The sequence below is a fragment of the Portunus trituberculatus genome, chromosome 16 (assembly GCF_017591435.1).
Source record: "Portunus trituberculatus isolate SZX2019 chromosome 16, ASM1759143v1, whole genome shotgun sequence".
Taxonomy (NCBI): Eukaryota; Metazoa; Arthropoda; class Malacostraca; order Decapoda; family Portunidae; genus Portunus; species Portunus trituberculatus.
Window position 1 is genome coordinate 14,056,099 of NC_059270.1, and position 16,443 is coordinate 14,072,541.

The 16,443-nt window shown below is 36.4% G+C and overlaps 1 protein-coding gene across 1 annotated transcript in view; it reads left to right on the forward strand.

The window, feature by feature from the left end:
- LOC123504427 overlaps window positions 1-16,443 on the forward strand; it is a 130,137-nt gene that overhangs the window by 65,988 nt on the left and 47,706 nt on the right. Inside the window, exons 17-19 of the mRNA XM_045254938.1 lie at window positions 6,780-6,789; window positions 10,549-10,770; window positions 14,453-14,611. Of these exons, the coding sequence (XP_045110873.1) occupies window positions 6,780-6,789; window positions 10,549-10,770; window positions 14,453-14,611 (391 nt within the window). The remainder of the gene's footprint in view (window positions 1-6,779; window positions 6,790-10,548; window positions 10,771-14,452; window positions 14,612-16,443) is intronic.

A 16,443-nucleotide genomic window follows, 5' to 3' on the forward strand; every position in this document is an offset into this window, starting at 1 on the left:
GACATGATATACATATATTTAATCTTTCTAGACTGATGAAATATTTAATATTCAATACGATATGAATGTCGAAATGGCGAGTCAGTCGGTCAAACCTTGAGGATTGGATATTAGTTAACTGAGTTCGACTGAGTGAAGACTCACAGGCATTTAGATCATATTAGATCCCAATATTTAGCATTGAAAATTTTTTATCTTTTTCTAGTAGACTACACACCAATCCTGCTGTGACTTGTGAGATATAAACATATACCTGGCATATGGCATTGGTAGTGACTGAGAAACTCAAGAGTCTACAGGCCTAATGATTTTTTTTTTTTTTTTTTTTTTTTTTCCATCATTTTATTACATGTATGGAAGGTAAGAATGTTAAAAGATAGGTGTAATTTTAATTGTATAAAAGTGTGTCCTAACTCAAAAAGTAATAGTATAACACTAAAGAAGGCAGTGAAGCTTGCCTGTGTTAAGATCAAGATCACTGACACCAATTGCATTTGTTTTGGTTATCATTAAATATGACCCATTATGTATTGTTAGCTTGAAAGAAAGAGTTGTTTTGTGGTGTAGTACCTATCATCACACTGTTTACATCTGCAAAGATGTCTGGGGTTTGATTTTTAAGTCTCTGTTGCCACCAATCTCTGTCTCAATACTGAATCTTGGCCTCATAGGACGTAGGGTCATTTCGTGAGACATTTTTTGGAGAAGAAGGTGCATCTTATGAGCCATCAAATATGGTAAGTAAAAGTATAGGTTTAACCAAACATTATTGATAAAAATAGAATTTCAGTAAAGGTTGGAAACATTTCCTATGCTTTTCCTAAAATTCAATTTTATATGACTTGTTTCCAAGGTTGACAGACAGACAGTGATTTAAAATATTTAACCATTGTTCACATATTGAGAAATAGGACTTAATGGACCAAGGAACAGGTTCTTAAGGACGTCCTATATAGTTATAACCTGATATATGATTCACCATTGTATGATATTCATTTTTTACTATGCCAGTTCTGTTATAAGATTGGTTGTTTTGGTTTTATGATATCCTGAGTACGCATTCATTTTACTCTGTACACAAGTACTTTGAATCCTCATTTTCTTCATGGTTCAGTCATCACTCTTATATTGTTTAGTTTGTCACAAAGTGGGATTTTTTTTTTTTTTTTTTTTTTTGTGTGTGTGTGTGTGTGTGTGTGTGTGTGTGTGTGTGTGAGAGAGAGGGTGAATAAAAAGCCTTTTTTTTACAAAATACATAGGGTATATATTATGGCATGGTACCAAAGGTACTTGTATTGGATAAGCTGCAATCAAAACTACATCAACAATATAAACATACTACTAATGATAATGCTGACTATAATAATAATTATGTATCTTAAGGCAGTTTGAGAGTTACAGCTTGGTAGCAGGATATAGGGTAGAAAAGGGGGTATCTGGAAGTGGCTGACTGAGTTGCTGAGGGATTTCTGTCATATGGAGCAAGTTTCCTTATGGTGCACAATACATACTACTAGAATGGTAATATGAGGTATATGTATCCTAAATTTAGATCAGTAAATGAGGCAGAACATTCAGTTGGCAGCAATAGGGGAGTGAACGAGAATGGGAAATTGGGAGCAAGAGTTGTGGTGGTGAGCATGTGCAACATGCCCTCTCTCCCCACATGCAGTCTACTCAGCCTTGTGGCGTAGTGATTAATGTGCCAAACTTACAATCAAGAGGGTTGGGTTTGAATGCCATATTAGGCTAGAAACAATTGGTTAGGTTTCTTTCAGTGCAGCCTCTGTTCACCTAACCATGACTAGGTACAGGCAGACACCCCATAATGAATGGGTTAGGTTTAAAAAAAAAGTGTGTTATGCAAAAATTTGTTGTACGGGGTCCTAGGATGAGTAAAAACAATTGAAAAATTAAAAATAACTAAAATCAAATAATATAAAAAATCTGAATACGCCGAATTCAGACACGGCAGTATGGTGGTGGTGGTCATTTGGTGGCGTTTTCAAACTCGGCCAAAATTTCCCCAATAAAAATTTTGTTATAGCAGGGTGTGGTGTTTCTTATGTGATTTAAGGGTAATAAAACAAAACATTTGTTGTGGTGAAAATTCGTTGCGTAAACGTTCATTACGCGGGGTTTGCCTGTACCTGGTTTAAATCAGAAGTTGTGATACGCAGCTAGATAGGAGAAACAAACTCCAAACAGAAAATCCACTTGGTTGATCTGGTCCATCTGACAGCCACAGTGTCAGATACCACCATGGGGTTGGGTTAGACATAAAATGTAGTGTATATGTATAAGTAGGTGTAATATGTCAAGTTTCAGTTACAAGGCTGCCATTCAAATAAACTAAGATATTACTACTATATTCTGTACACACACACACACACACACACACACACACACACACACACACACACACACACACACACACACACACACACACACACACACACACACACACACACACACACACGGATATATATATATATATATATATATATATATATATATATATATATATATATATATATATATATATATATATATATATATATATATATATATATATATATATACACACACACACACACACACACACACACACACACACACACACACACACACACACACACACACACACACACTGTGCAGAGTCATTAAACAAAAAGAGGATTGTGAAATACTACAGGAAGACTTAAACAAGATCTGGAAATGGAGCAAAAAATGGGAGATGGAATTCAATGTGGACAAAAGCCATGTCATGGAAATGGGAAAAAGTGAAAGACGACCAGTGGGAATCTATAAGATGGGAGATGGAGTAGAACTAGAAAAGTAAAAAAGGAAAAGGACTTGGGAGTGACAATGGAAGAAAATAATCAACCGGTAAGCCATATTGATAGAATTTTCAGAGAGACGTATAATTTGCTAAGGAATATTGGAGTAGCATTTCACTATATGGACAAGGAAATGATGAAGAAATTGATAAGTACTAAAATAAGACCTAGATTGGAATATGCAGGAGTTGTGTGGACTCCCCATAAAAAGAAACACATAAGAAAATTAGAGAGACTACAAAAAATGGCTACAAGAATGGTTCCAGAATTTAAAGGGATGGCATATGAGGAGAGACTAAAGGCAATGGATCTACCAACCTTGGAGCAGAGAAGAGAGAGAGGATCTGATACAAGTTTATAAATTGATTAACGGAATGGATGAAGTGGATAATGAGAAACTGATCCTGAGAGAAGAATATGACTTTAGAAGCACAAGATCGCATAGTAAGAAACTAAGGAAGGGACGATGTCTGAGAGATGTTAAAAATTTAGTTTCCGCAAAGATGTGTTGAGACTTGGAACAGTTTGAGTGAGGAAGTGGTATCAGCAAAGAGTGTACATAGTTTTAAAGAAAAATTGGATAAGTGTAAATATGGAGACGGGACCACACGAGCATAAAGCCCAGGCCCTGTAAAACTACAACTTGGTAAATACAACTAGGTAAATACACACATAGACACACACACACATGGATATATATATATATATATATATATATATATATATATATATATATATATATATATATATATATATATAAGGAAAAATAAAAATGAGGAAGAAAGGAAGAGATACAACGAACTGGCGGCAGCAGTAAGGGAAAAAAATGATGAAAGGTCAGAGAGGAGAAAAAGGCATTTTTGGAGAATTCTAGGAGACAGGATAAGGAAATGGTATATAAGAGAAGGAAGAGAAAAAGTGGAACAAGTTTAACTAAAATGATAAAGGCAAGAAACTAAAAATGATGTATACAAACATAGACGGGTTTTATCAAGTAAATTAGAATTAAGAGATTACATAAAGAAAGAAAACCAGATATTGTATGCCTGGCTGAAACAAAACTAAATGAGGCAATCAAAATAGACTTGGATAATAGGTATAATGTATGGAGGAAGAGACAGAGGGGGTAAAGGAGGAGGAGGAGTCATGATAATGTTAAGGAAAGAGATGGTGGTAAACCAAGTGGAATGTGGGGAAGGAAAAGCAGAAGTACTGTATATTAAGATGCATATTAATAAAAAAGAGTTAACAATCATTGTAACATATGTGCCACCAAAAACAAATTCATGGACCAATCAAGAATATAAAGACATGATAAATGACACAATAAGGAGTCTAACGAGAATCATTAAAGAAAGGAGAAAAGTGATATTAGTAGGAGATTTCAACTGTAAAGAAGTGGACTGGGAAAATTATGAAAGTGGTATGGGGGAAGAAGCCTGGGAGAAAGATTCCTGAACCTAATGATAGACAATATGATGGACCAGAGAGTAAAGGAAAACACAAGATTCAGAGGAAACGACGAGCGAGATTGGACCTAGTTTTTACAAGGGTATACAAATGAATGATGATATAAGTGCCCATTGGGAAAGAGTGACCATGTAATATTAGAAATGGATATAGAAGAGGAAAGGAAGATAGAGACGAATCATACAAAGGAGACCGATTAAATTACAGAAAGGCTGATATTGAGAATCTCAAGAACTATTTTAAAACGTAACTGGGAGGAGATGGAAAACTCAGAGACAATGCAAGAGAAATATAACTTATTTTTGGAAATATACAAAACAGGAGTCAGGAATATGTCCCAAATATAGACCTAAAGAAGGAAAGAAAGATTGGTTTAATGCAAGGTGTGCTAGGGCAAAGGAGAAAAGAGATGGAGCATGGAAAAGGTGGAGGAGAAATAGAAATCCAGTAAATAAGGAAAACTTCAAGGCAGAGAAATGAATATGTTAAGGTGAGGAAGGAAGAGGAAAAGAACTATGAAAAGGACATTGTCGAAAAATGTAAGGAGCAACCAAAATTGTTCTACAGATTCATAAATGGAAAAATTAGGCAAAAAGAAACAATAGAAAGGTTAAAAGGAGAGAACGGGATGGTGGAAGACCCAAAAGTATGGCAGAACTGTTAAATAAAAATTTCAGGAGGTCTTTACTAAGGAATCCAAATTTGAAAGACCACAAGGTAATAGAGAGACAATCTATATGAAAGAGATTAAAGTAACCAAGCTTGAAATAAAAGAGTTAATGAAGGAACTGGATGAAGAGAAGGCAATGGGACCGGATGAAGTCTCAGGCAGAATACTGAAAGAATGTAGGGAAGAACTAGCAAGTCCTATATACAACATCATAAAATGCTCAATAGAAAATGGAACAGTACCAGTAGAATGGAAAAGAGCTGAGGTGGTTCCCATATATAAGAGCGGAAGGAAGGAAGAACCTTTAAATTACAGACCGGTATCACTAACTAGTGTAATATGCAAGATGTGTGAAAGAATAATAAAGAAACAATGGATCGAGTTCCTTGAAGACAACAAATTATTATCAAATAGCCAATTTGGTTTTAGAAAAGGTCGTGTGTAACAAATTTATTGAGTTTCTACTCTAGAATAGTTGATAGAGTACAAGAGAGAGAGGATGGGTTGACTGTATTTATTTGGATTTAAAAAAGGCATTTGATAAAGTGCCACATGCAAGATTACTGTGGAAGTTAGAGGAGAAGGGTGGCTTAAAAGGAAGCACATTGAGATGGATGGAAAATTATTTGAGGGGGAGAGAAATAAGGACGGTAGTTAAAGATATGAAGTCCAAGTGGAGAGCAGTAGAAAGCGGAGTGCCACAGGGGTCAGTATTGGCACCAATACTTTTTTATATATATATATAACGACATGCCAGAAGGAGTGAACAGCTACATAAATCTGTTTGGATGATGCAAACTGTGCAGAGTTATAAAGCAAAAAGAGGATTGTGAAATACTGCAAGAAGACCTAAATAAGATCTGGGAATGGAGTAAAAAGTGGGAAATGGAATTCAATGTGGACAAAAGCCATGTCATGGAAATGGGAAAGAGTGAAAGACGACCAGTGGGAATCTATAAGATGGGAGATGGAGTAGAACTGGAGAAAGTAAAAAGGAAAAGGACTTGGGAGTGACGATGGAAGAAAACAATCAACCAGTAAGCCATATTGATAGAATTTTCAGAGAGACATATAATTTGCTAAGGAATATTGGAGTAGCATTTCACTACATGGACAAAGAAATGATGAAGAAATTGATAAGTACTCTAATAAGATCCAGATTGGAATATGCTGGAGTAGTGTGGACCCCCTATAAAAAGAAACACGTAATGAAGCTGGAGAGACTACAAAAAATGGCTACAAGAATGGTTCCAGCATTTGAAGGGATGACATATAAAGAGAGACTAAAGGCTATGGATCTACCAATCCTGGAACAGAGAAGGGAGAGAGGGGGATCTGATACAAGTTTATGTATTGATTAATGGAATGGACCAAGTGGATAATGAGAAACTAATCCTGAGAGAAGAATATGACATTCGAAGCACAAGATCGCATAGTAAAAAGCTGAGGAAGGGAAGATGTCTAAGAAATATTAAAAAATATAGTTTCCCACAAAGATGTGTTGAGACAGGGAACAGCTTGAGTGAAGAAGTGGTGTCAGCAACGAGTGTGCATAGCTTTAAAGAAAAATTGGATAAGTGTAGATATGGAGATGGGGCCACACAAGCATAAAGCCCAGGCCCTGTAAAACTACAACTAGATAAATACACACACAGCACAATAAACCTAACTGACCCTACCTACTGGGTGACACCCAACCAGGTCCGCCTACAAATTGCTACCTAGGGTTTACCCATTATGGGTCAAATTGACCTCTGGAGAGAGTAAATCCCCTATCCTATCTTTAACTTACACCATAGGTGTGGTATGGTAATAAACCTCCCCATACTTCTTCTCTGGTGAGAGTTTAACAGTTTAATTTATCAAAAATAGGTACATATACTCTAAAAAAATTGGTATTTTGGTTGCAATTACATCACTGGCCAGCTTGGCTTAGTAACTTGAGTTCAAAGGAGCTTTTAGCTCAAAGAGAAAAAAGAGAGGGTGATGGCCACATGTCACCTGCATTTATACACCTGTTTTTTACCAAATGAGGATATGCAAAATCTCTCAAAATTGTCAGTAAGCATATGGTATCATCCTATCAAAGCTAAAGAAAAGAATAATAATTAAAAATTAATGTATTCATTCCTCACCTCTAGGGCACAGTCCACCAGCCACATTTCATCTGTGACTTAGGATAATACACTTTATAAAGAACCTGTTATGTGTATTTAGATTACCACGAAGTAGAATGTCAAGATTTACAATGGAAGTACTATATCATCATTAAAAAAGATAATGAATATCCCATCAGAAAAGTTGGCAATCAATAAATTATATAATCACACACTAGTGGAATGAAGTAGCAACAAATATGCACAAGAAGAATTTCGATACCTGAGGTTCTATCAAGAGTTAGTACCCCAAGTGATTCAGAAAAATTTTTTTTTTTACTTTCAACAAGTTTAACATGTTTATAGCAAATGAAAACTACAAATAAATCTCTTATATTGAAGATTGACAAGTATGTAGGCTTAACCTTTGATAGACTGGCTCAGGCAAGATTTTTGTACCTTCTATAATTCAGACCAGCTTCCATGAAATGAAAATTCAATGCATTTTATGTAATAATCTGACAGTTCAACATAAAACGATATTCAATTTATTAATTTGTGTTTGAAATTTTTGTTTAAAAATTAGGAAATCAGCCTGAAAAGTAAACAAGGCTTTTCAAATTCAAGACCAAAGTATGATGTTTCAGTGATATAAAGTAAGAGACAATACAACTAAACATGTGGGATGAGACACACTGAAAAATGATGGTATGGAAATGTAAGTATTAAGGAGAAGGGCAAGGGAGACTTTTTGGGTAATAGCATTTATATCACATATCAAACCCACAAATGAACACATGTAAAGTTAAAAAAGCGCTTTGTGGAAAAAATGTAAACTTTTTGATGATGTAACATAGTGTGTGCCCCACCAACTCACTGTATTGGTGCTATTGTGTGATTATGAGAACTTCAGTACATGATGAAGACCTGCTGGCAGTGGAAACTTGATGTAGTTGATCGACTTAGCTTTGCACCCAACAATTCTGCTGACAGAAACCAGGACATTTCAGCTTTCGTCCTCACAAGGTACTTAACGCTGCTTCTTTCCAATGTATTAAGGTGTAAACAGCTACACAGTGACAGTGTCCATTACATTATTCATGGTTAAAATTTATTATGAATATAACCTAACAATGATTTTTTCTCTCCACTTTATTTCCATTTAATTTGCATTGTGCACATAATGGAACCTGTTTTCTGATGTTATTAACACTTAACTCAATTTGTTTTTATAATTATTGGTGAGTATACAGTCTTTTTTTCAATAATCACTTAGATCATGTACACATACTTGCTGTTGCTGCTGCTAGAAGACACACCTTTTTCAGAAAAAAAATTAAACAAGTTTACCTTACCTCTTATGTTCCATAATGTAAGACATCTTTTAAGAACATTTTTTATGAAACTATTCGTAAGTGTGTCATCTGTGGCCAAATAGATTACATACTTGTTGCTTTGCCTTTCTTTGAGATATTTCATTCTGCTTAGATATGCATAATAACTCATCACTGTAATGAACCATTTGGGTTAAGAGTAGTTTATAAGACATAACTTCTTTCTAAAGCTACTATATAAGGATCTTTTACTGAATTCTATATTGTGTGTGCATACACACACACACACACACACACACACACACATACCCAGGCCCTGTAAAATTACAACTAGGTGAATACACACACACACACACACACACACACACACACACACACACACACACACACACACACACACACACTGGACAGGGAGATGAGACTTTGATCAGAGATACATACTCATCTTGGGGTAAAGTAAGTAACAAGCAGAGTGCCACAAAGGTCAGTGTTAGCCCCCATTATGTTTCAGATTTATGTAAACGACATTCACAATGGGATAAACAGTTACATTGATTTACTTGCTGATGATGCAAAGCTATTAAGAGTTCTCAAAACCGAGGAGGACTGTGTGCTGTTACAGGATGATATAAACAAGATCTATGAGTGGAGTAAGAAGTGGAAATTGGAGTTCAATGCCAAGAAATGTCATGTAATGGAAATGGAAAAGGCCAAAAGAAGACAGGTATGGAACTATTTGATGGGAGAGGAACAAATAATGAAGACTAAAGAGGAAAAAAGATTTGAGAGTGATTATACAGGAAAATCTGAACCCTGAAAAAACACAAGCAAGATATTTGGTATATCATATAAAATGTTGACTGATATAAGAGTGGCTTTTCACTGTATGGATAAAGATATGATGAAGTAAATCACCACAAGCATGATACGTCCAAAACTGGAATATGCAGCTGTGGTGTGGTCTCCAAGCTCTAAAAAAGATATAAGAAAATTAGAACGGATACAGAAGATTGGTACAAAGATGGTGCCTGAACTAAAGGACCTAACATATGAAGAACGACTGAAGGAAATGGGACTACCAACCTTACAAGATAGAAGAGAAAGAGGAGATCTAATAACAATGTACAAGATAGTCAATGGTATTGAAAAGATAGACAAGGAAGACCTGGTGCTGGTGACAAGATGGAAGGACAAGAAGTCATGTAAAGAAGATCAGGATGAGGCAGTGTGTGAAAGATATTAGAAAATACAGTTTTCCACACAGAATGGTCAAGTGGAATGCATTGAATAATGAAGTTGTTATAGCACATAATGTGCATAGCTTTAAGGAAAAATTGGATACATGGAGACAGGACACTATGAGCCCCACTCGAACCCTGTACAGTACAACTAGGTAAACTCTCTCTCTCTCTCTCTCTCTCTCTCTCTCTCTCTCTCTCTCTCTCTCTCTCTCTCTCTCTCTCTCTCTCTCTCTCTCTCTCTCTCTCTCTCTCTCTCTCTCTCTCTCTCTCTCTCTCTCTCTCTCTCTCTCTCTCTCTCTCAGTATCCTAAGCCCACCAGTGTGGTTAGCTGTGGGTGTGAGCAAGAGCTCAATTTCAGCACCAAGGACTAAGCTAAGCTGCTCTCCTGTAGAAATTCTTTCTTTACAGTTTCTGTCTGACACATGTTTTTACCCATACATTGTTATTTTCAGAATTCATCAACAGCAATCTCACATTGAATGATGTTTGTTTTACTCTACAATTCCTCACAAACAGTGTGATAATATAAGGCAAACACTCATTGTAATATAGAAATAAATAACAGTGAAATAATGGTGTGTAAATGTTATGATTATCCACTTGTGAATACTGAGAACAAAATCTTCTTATTGAGAGAAATACTCATGATCAGTGTCACAATATTCAGTATTGTTATTTTTCTTTTTTGTACTTATTTTATGACAAGCATCAGAAATAAGGTGTAACAGTAAGAATTGTATATTGGTGGATGTGGTGCCACATCCAACTAACAAAAGCAACAATTTTGGAAGTGATTTTACACATCCTTACCAAGCTATGATGTTTATTTTTAAATTATGAATTATTTTTTTAGGATTTTGTATTGTGTGTGTACCAGCAGCCAATTTTCTCCTACAGGAATCTGTTGGGAATATCCCTCAACCAGTGCTTCAGGAAGCACAGTGGCAGTGTGGACTGTGCAAGTTTAATTCTGTGACACAGCAAGAGATGCTCAACCATACAAGCTTAAAACATTCTATCAGGAGTCAGTTCAAATGTGGATATTGCAGTGTCAGATCTTCAGTCAGATCAAGTTTTGATGCTCATTTTGCTGCCAAGCATCCAACTCAACAGTTTCGGGTAAGTTTTATCTAGATGCTTCGGGTTTTAGTTGACAGCTAATTTATTGTGCTTGTGCTCTGTGTAAACTGTAGGGATTTATTTCCCCTTGACTTATTATCTTCTTCATTTCCTCTTATCTACTTGGATTTACATTATAGTACAGTTATTTTTTGGTCAAATAATTTCTAAACATTTCCAAATAGTGTCAACTTGATTTATGTGAGGATTGTGTTCCTGGAGACGTTGCATTATTCAAACATAATTTTTCATAGAAAACAATTGTAATAGGTGAATTACATTCTGGACCCACTGCCTATTTTGAAGATTTTGTTATTCAAACCTTAAAAAAAAAACTTCTAATACATCACTAGGTGACAGAAACCATAAAAACACATGTTCTCACCTGCACATCTTTTTTATCCAGGGAATTAGAAAGTTTTTAATTCAACATGATTTGTCTTATGATTTTATATGCCAAGAACATTATCTCATATTCATACATTTGTTATTAGTGTGTTTAGCAAAATAAACCATGAGTATAATTTGGTGGTGGTTGGTAGCAGTGTTTATTTACCATCACCTTAGGTGACTGAGCCAGGCAATCCAGACCACACTGCCTCAACATGGAAAATTTTACAAAGCCCTATTACTGCTGCAAAGTATGATTTACTAATAGACTTGGTGAACCAGTGCTTCTAAATAAAAGCACAGATGGCTGTATAGTGGCCTTAACATGGGAGAGAATCTTTCAACTGTGCAGGCTATGGGAAGAGAACAGTCTACCAGCCATCTACATAAATGGGTACTTATCAAGCGATAAAGACTTACAAACTGATTGTAAGTTAATTAGAATTCTGATAGAAAACTTGAGATATGGAGATGTTATGATTGAAGCTGGCGGCAGCATTGTTGTTGTCGTGCCTGGGTTTGGTTCCAATCACAATTTTTGTAAAGTAGGCTGTTTGAATGATAACCTACATATTTTGCTTCTAAAATCAATTAGTTAAAAAAAAATCAATTTAAAAAAAATTCATGCAAAGGTAATGACAAAGAAATGGGTCTTGGTTCACCTTTGCAGCAAATGTAAATTTTGCCATATCATTGCCTTCCTGAGCTGCAGGAAGGCAGCATTTGCTCTTAAGAGTACCGATTTCTCCTGGACGGTATCCTTCAACTGACGAAGGTAGAAGGTATTGTTTAAGAATCCAGTTGAGAGCGTCTCAGGTGGTTCCCCCAGAAGCAACATGGGTGCACATGACATCATAGAGTTGAGTTAACCCACATTAAATTGAATAAATCACGTTATTTAATTGTATCTTCTTAAATATCAAATCGTGTTAAATCAAAATAGTGTTACTCAAACTCAGGTTAATTCAGAGTTGACTGTATTTTATTATTGGACTGGAAATACAATAAAAGTTTGATTCTTTGCCCTGAAGGTATTATAATGCCATATGTTTCTAGGCATAGATAACAGTAGGTCTGGATTTGACACGAAAATCGCCGCGCTGCAGTAACGTACCCAAAGCTGGAGAATGGACCTTAAATTTCAAACCTCAAAATCACTGTGAAGCAAGCTAACTGTGTTTAATTCAATGCCTGAAAGCGATATCTAAATCCATACAACCGTGTCATTGTACCGCTCAGTTATACGAGTCAAACACGAGAATTTATAAAAAACAGGTGGATGTTTAAATACAACTTTAAGCTTACAGCTGTATTTCAAACACAAAATGCAAATTTTGTATCACTTATAAATTACTTTACATGATTTTGGCTGTCCATTTCCTCATTTCTTCACACCTGTGAGTTTACGCCTCTTGTCATCACTCTATGAATGTGTGTTATCTCCTGTGGCGACACGAGGTTTGCGCTTTATTTTATTTTTTTTTACATCATTAACGCGAACAAAATATATCGTAGTAGTTACTATCAGTCACTGCCTAGGCATTGTTTCCTACCATTCTAGTCACTCTTAATCATTCATCGGTTTGTTGCAGTCACGTTAGTAATCAAGTGAGTTTAACACTTAACAGCACTCCACAGTACACTTCCACGTCACAGTGATGTCAAAAACATGTCACCGTTCTTCACCAGAGTCACTATCTTTTCCCAAACTGACTATCTATATGGCACCAGATGTCATAACTGCAGTCACTGCCACCAGTTGCACGCGTCTTGGATTACGTCCCAGTTACAGCCTCTCACTCTGCCATTTTGTGTGACCTCTCATTATATTTCACTGTAGTGTTTCACACTGTACGCCTCAAGTCACCACTAGCAGTTCTTCTCCACTGACTTAACTCAGCATACAACACTCAGTGTCACCCTACACACGTCACGGTTGGATACACCACTCACAATGTTAAATCTGTGTGCATTACACCATTCACAATGTTCACTCTTTATTCACCTCACTGTACTTTATTACTCACTGCACAGTAACATCACTAGCGACTGCATTACACACGTGCATAATAACATTTTCATGTGAGCCTTGACACAAGCTCTTCACACTTTCACTGTAAAACCATTGTTGGACAAAACTCCTTCAACAGCATTCACATTTCACTGTTTCATTGTCTCCACAGATACGTCAAAATGCCTGAACATACACGTAACAATTATAACCCCTTACTCTTGGCTGCAGCGATATCCCTAGCATGACTGATATGAACCGAGTGACTTGAGTGACTGTCCGTTGGCTAAACTGTTGGCCATCTCACTGCTCGCCTGAGATTTTAAAATGATTCATTCGCAGTAGACATGGGTGTATACAACTTGCCACAAATATGTACATAATAATAATAATAATGTTTCCTCCACAAATGCACACGCCTTCCCAGTGCTGCAGTATTTAGTAATGATTAGTATTTCCTTAAAAAATGCACCTTATACTGTATAAAACTTTACAAAATTATAACTTTAACAGTCAGCTGCCGCGTACTACCAGTCAACCGCTTTGGGTATGTTACTGCAGTGGCGGCACAGCTCCGCTGTCCCATGTCAAATCCAGATCTACTGTTATCTGTGTTCTAGGCTATGTTATGCATCTTTTCAGCTTCTACAAATCATATGAGGTAGCAAAATTTTGCAGTTCTATACTCTAGAGACACACTCTCTCTCTCTCTCTCTCTCTCTCTCTCTCTCTCTCTCTCTCTCTCTCTCTCTCTCTCTCTCTCTCTCTCTCTCTCTCTCTCTCTCTCTCTCTCTCTCTCTCTCTCTCTCTCTCTGCAGACACTACTTGTAATCTGGATTATGATATGTAGATGACTCTTATGCTGTCACTTGCTTCCTGCACTCAGCAGCACATCCAGGATAGAACTTAGGATACCGGCACACACTTAGCAGAGAATAGGTACACATCTGAATTGTGGGAGACATGATATCAATCTAGTTAGAGCAGAAACTTAGCAATGCAGCTCTCATATTACAGATTTAACACTCCTCTCCTTGTGTGTGTGTGTGTGTGTGTGTGTGTGTATGTATGTATGTATGTATGTATGTATGTATGTATGAGTATGAGTAGATAATGTGTCAGCAGTTTCCATTTGAGTGTTCTGTGCCAATGTGTAGTTGTGTTGCAAAGTTATTTAGGGAAAAGACATATTTTACCATATATTGTTTGCTTATATATCATGTAGCTATGTGGTTTTCTGTAGTGCACATTTGCACCTATGTAATTCTCCTTTTTTCACAGGTACTTTGTATGTATTATCGGTTAGACTCAGAAGATATTGAGCCTCTAAATCATGGAGATGCACAGCACATGCACGAGCCACTCTGGAAGCGCAATGATCCTGAACGTATCCGCCATATTCGGGGAATCTTAATTGATGATGACCCAGAAACTAAAAAGGTATTGACTGAATTTAATGTTGATGCCTTGACTTTGCTCTCCCATAGATCCTGTAGTCTGCATGTAATAGATGATTTGTTATTGCATGATGCTTTAGAATTGTTCATTACTTTAGAGGCTTGCAATGTGTACATAGTTCAAGCAGATCACCTGATCAGTTGTCTTTGAATGCCAAATACACAGTAAAACCTGAGTACTGTAAAGCCAGGTTGTGTGTATGAATAACCTTATAGATTCAAACATTTTATGTAAGAATGGACATAAAAAAAGTTAGGAAGAATAGGGTTTGTATTATGTATAAGAAGGAAGGATACTGGGAATGGAAATAAAAAAAGTAAGAAAGTAACTGAACAATATTTTACCTATACCAGATAGTTGAGTGATCAGAGAAGTGTTAATCAGATGGCATAAGTCATTTTTTGTATTTACAAATGGTTAACATTTTGACCATGAGTGACAATTGGTTTTTATCTGCTGGAAGTAGAAGCATGCTTATGTAAATTTTGCTAATGTTTGACATATTGTATACAGTGATGTGTGGATCAGTATCATGGAGTGCTTGTGTAGTATGTAGTGCTGTTAATGTCAGCATCATGTTTTTACCTTGTTGGACTTATAACTGATTGATCATTGATTCCATTCCTGGCTTTATCATGACGTTACATTACTTTAGAAGTTTTGTGATTCAATTCCTTATTGCTACTCCTACCAATCACATCCACTCATTAGACCTGGCTGCTCCATCCCCAATCCAAAGTCTCACACCTTACATTCTCCTCTTTCTTTGCTTGATATCTTACTTTCCCCTTTGCTCTCTCTCTCTCTCTCTCTCTCTCTCTCTCTCTCTCTCTCTCTCTCTCTCTCTCTCTCTCTCTCTCTCTCTCTCTCTCTCTCTCTCTCTCTCTCTCTCTCTCTCTCTCTCTCTCTCTCTCTCTCCTATGTCATTTTCTATCTGCATGAAGAGAATATGTATTTACCTAGTAATATCTACCTAGTTGTATTGTACAGGGTTCAAGCGGGGCTCATAGTGTCCTGTCTCCATATCTCCATTTATCTAATTTTTCCTTAAAGTTATGCACATTATGTGCTGTAAGAACTTCATTATCCATTGCATTCCATTTTTCCATTGTTTTGTGTGGAAAATTGTATTTTCCAATATCCTTCACACACTGCTTCATCCTGATCTTCTTTTCATGTCCTCTTGTCCTTCCATCTTCTGTCAACAGCACCAGGTCTTCTTTGTCTATCTTTTCAATATCATTTACTATCTTATACATTGTTATTAGGTCCCCACGTTCTCTTCTATCTTGTAAGGTTGGCAGTCCCATTTCTTTCAGTCGTTTTTCATATGTGAGGTCCTTTAATTGTGGCACCATCTTTGTAGCAATCTTCTGTATCCTTTCCAATTTTCTTATATCCTTTCTAGAGCTCGGAGACCACACCACTGCAGCATATTCCAGCCTTGGACATATCATGCTTGTGATGATTTTTTTCATTATATCTATGTCCATGTAGTGAAATGTCAACATTTTATATGATAGTCTAAATTTCTTGCTTATGTGTTTTTTTGGGCTCAGATTTTCCTGTATTATCACTCCCAGACCTTTTTCCTCTCTAGTCTTCATTATTTTGTTCCTCTCCCATCAAATAGTTCCATACTGGTCTTCTCTTACTCTTTCCTAGTTCCATTATGTGACATTAAACTCCAATTTCCACTTCCTGCTCCACTCATAGATCTATTTATGTCTTCCTGCAACAGCAGACAGTCCTCTCTGGTTTTGATAACTCTTAGTAGCTTTGCATCATCAGCGAATAAATTTATATAACTGTTT